The sequence below is a fragment of the Adiantum capillus-veneris genome, chromosome 20 (assembly GCF_014529385.1).
Source record: "Adiantum capillus-veneris isolate H3 chromosome 20, ASM1452938v2, whole genome shotgun sequence".
In the NCBI taxonomy this organism is placed as follows: Eukaryota; Viridiplantae; Streptophyta; class Polypodiopsida; order Polypodiales; family Pteridaceae; genus Adiantum; species Adiantum capillus-veneris.
Genome location: NC_140950.1, coordinates 28,775,554 through 28,778,041, shown reverse-complemented (window position 1 = coordinate 28,778,041; position 2,488 = coordinate 28,775,554). Strand labels below are relative to the sequence as shown.

Sequence of the window (2,488 nt, the reverse complement as noted above, 5' to 3'; positions counted from 1 at the left end):
GAAAATTACAGAATGTGAGCCATTCACCTTGTGTTTAAGAATGCGAACATGACTCGTCATGTTCTTTGTGCTTAGTTGTCAAAAGGTCTCTTCATTGTGCATTGTTCCATACCTTGGCTTCCTTTCCAATTGTTTAAGTGTTTGAGAATGGCAACGTGAATCTTCACCTTGTTTTAATAAGCAATGCATTTCATGTGTGCCACTATAAATACATTGCCTCATTGTTTGTTTGCATGAGCAAGGGAAGTTATAAGCTAGAAGAAAGAGAACCATGTCTGCAACATCTCTTGCAAAGAAAATAGAGATTGGGGGGAGTGCTTTGATCATGAGATATGGGTTGTTGATGGTGATCCTTTTTGCTTGCACGCAGATGACGTGTGGTAAAGCTTGCTCTCTAGGAATAATATATCTCTCAATATCACAAAACTAAATTACTAACAATGTTTGGATTTTGCAGAGGCTTCTGATGTTGTATGTGAAGACTTGCCAGCGGAATGGTGTGCTTATTCGATCTCATCCATGGGAGCTCGCTGTGTGTTAGTAGATCACGGCGAGAAAGATGGAGACAACACAATGCAGGTGTATCGGTGTCAGGTACGTTGAATGAAGCGAGAGAGAGAGAGAGAGAGAGAGAGAGAGAGAGAGCGTTGTAATCATGTGCGCAGACGTCGAGCGTGGAGACGAAGGTGAAGGGAGGATGGATCGAAGCAGAGGAGTGCATAGAGGCGTGCGGGCTGGACAGGATGACGGTGGGCCTCTTCTCCCAACCCGCCTTCGATCCCCGACTCTTCTGCTCCTCCCGCTGCTCGCGCTCCTGCTCCCACCTGCACGACCTTTTGCGTCCTCTACATGAAGGCCGGCCAGGTCTCTCTCTCTCTCTCTCTCTCTCTCTCTCTCTCTCTCACACACACACACACACACACACACACACGCGCGCACGTACGCACGACATTTGAAAGGATATATATATGGCCGGCATTGTCTGCTCAGGTAGCTCTAGCGCAGACGTGGATGATGTGTGCTTTGATGGTGATCGTCACCCGCATTTGTTGGAACTGGAGCTGAAGATCCATGGCGGCCGTGCTTTAGCTGAAGTTCCATCACCTGCTCCATCTCCTAGCCCAATATCAGGTTGACTTGTTGCCTCTCGCAGTCCCGAATAATCAACCATAGCTTCGAAGGCTCATTTTTGAAGGGTGACCGTTATCATTCATTTCAAGGGTAAATTTTTACCATCCTTCATTAAGCTATATTTTGGCAAATATTAGAAGGGCTTTTTCCATTCTATCCTTCTTTTGAAAAACATATTTTTGCCCTTCACTGAAAGGTAAAAATGCCTCCAAAGGACGTCGAAGCCTTCAAAAATTAGCACTGCTTGATTATTATTATTGTTATTAGCTTCTGCCACCCAAAGATGTTTGTCTAGGAAAATTACTTGTATTTTGGGGAAATTCCCAAAACCCCCTAATAATTTCCCAAAATACCTCTATCTGAATTTTGGAGGAATTGCTGCAAATTTTCGTCCTTTTCTATAGCAGAGATCTATCTTTAAGTCTCAAGTTCAAGCTACAAAAATAAAAATAAAAATAATCATTAATAAGCTCACAAAGTGTGGCATTTGAGTCTACAAATATCGATCTCTTTCATACACAATGACCCCTCAATGCCACACCAAGTCCTAGTTCTATCCAATCTTCCTATATGATGGGTTGCAAAACATAACCTATCGAGAGATGTTTGCGCATGAGAGTTTTTTGGTGAAAGTTAAGCATACTATGGTGAAGTTTGCCAAATATGAGGGTATTTTGGTAATTTAAGGAGTATTTTGTGGATTTCCAAATATTTCAAGGACATTTTGGTCGCTTTCATTTTTTTGTTTCAACGTTCTTGGGACATTCACTCATAAGGCACACATCACACATGAGAGATATGTAGCGCTACTTGCACTTACAAGCATGCAAACATGCGTAAATGTTGTTTAACGTTTGAATTTGCTCTATTAGCAAGGTAGCTTAAGGTTGTATCATTATGTATATTTGCAATCACTAGGGAAATCTTCGTCTCGCCTTAGCATATCCACGTCTTTTTAAGGTTCCTTTTCCAATGATAGGTTAACAAATTTAGGTTGGTAACCTAACAGGACATAAAAGTGTTCTTTAGGGTTTTGAAAAAAACTTTCAAAACCATAGTAGATCCACGCATTTTTGAAAATCCTTTCATGCGTTTATAGTTCAAGGACTACTACATATGGAAAAAATGAAAAACTTGTAAAATTTCTCATCTCTTGGTCACAACAAGCCTTCAAAGTTGATGGACCGGTCCATTTTGCCCAAACAACCATTTCTTACGGTTGATTGCATATAAATGAGACTATGGATTTTGTAGGACATGAGATAAAATTCCTAGTTAACTTCAATGGGTTGGTGATCAAATCATATGGTTGTTTTTGCCTCACTATTTTTCTTTTTGAAAAACAAAAAGTTGCATT

General features: G+C 40.8%; 1 protein-coding gene across 1 annotated transcript; it reads left to right on the top strand.

Moving 5' to 3' along the window:
• The first annotated feature begins 224 nt into the window (after nucleotides 1-224).
• LOC147432289 (uncharacterized) lies at nucleotides 225-1,285 on the top strand. Its single transcript, XM_086491555.1, has 4 exons — nucleotides 225-380; nucleotides 458-594; nucleotides 666-864; nucleotides 991-1,285. Exons 1-4 carry the CDS (start codon nucleotides 272-274, stop codon nucleotides 1,134-1,136), a joined length of 591 nt encoding a protein of 196 aa, XP_086347681.1. The 5' UTR covers nucleotides 225-271; the 3' UTR covers nucleotides 1,137-1,285.
• Nucleotides 1,286-2,488: the final 1,203 nt, after the last annotated feature.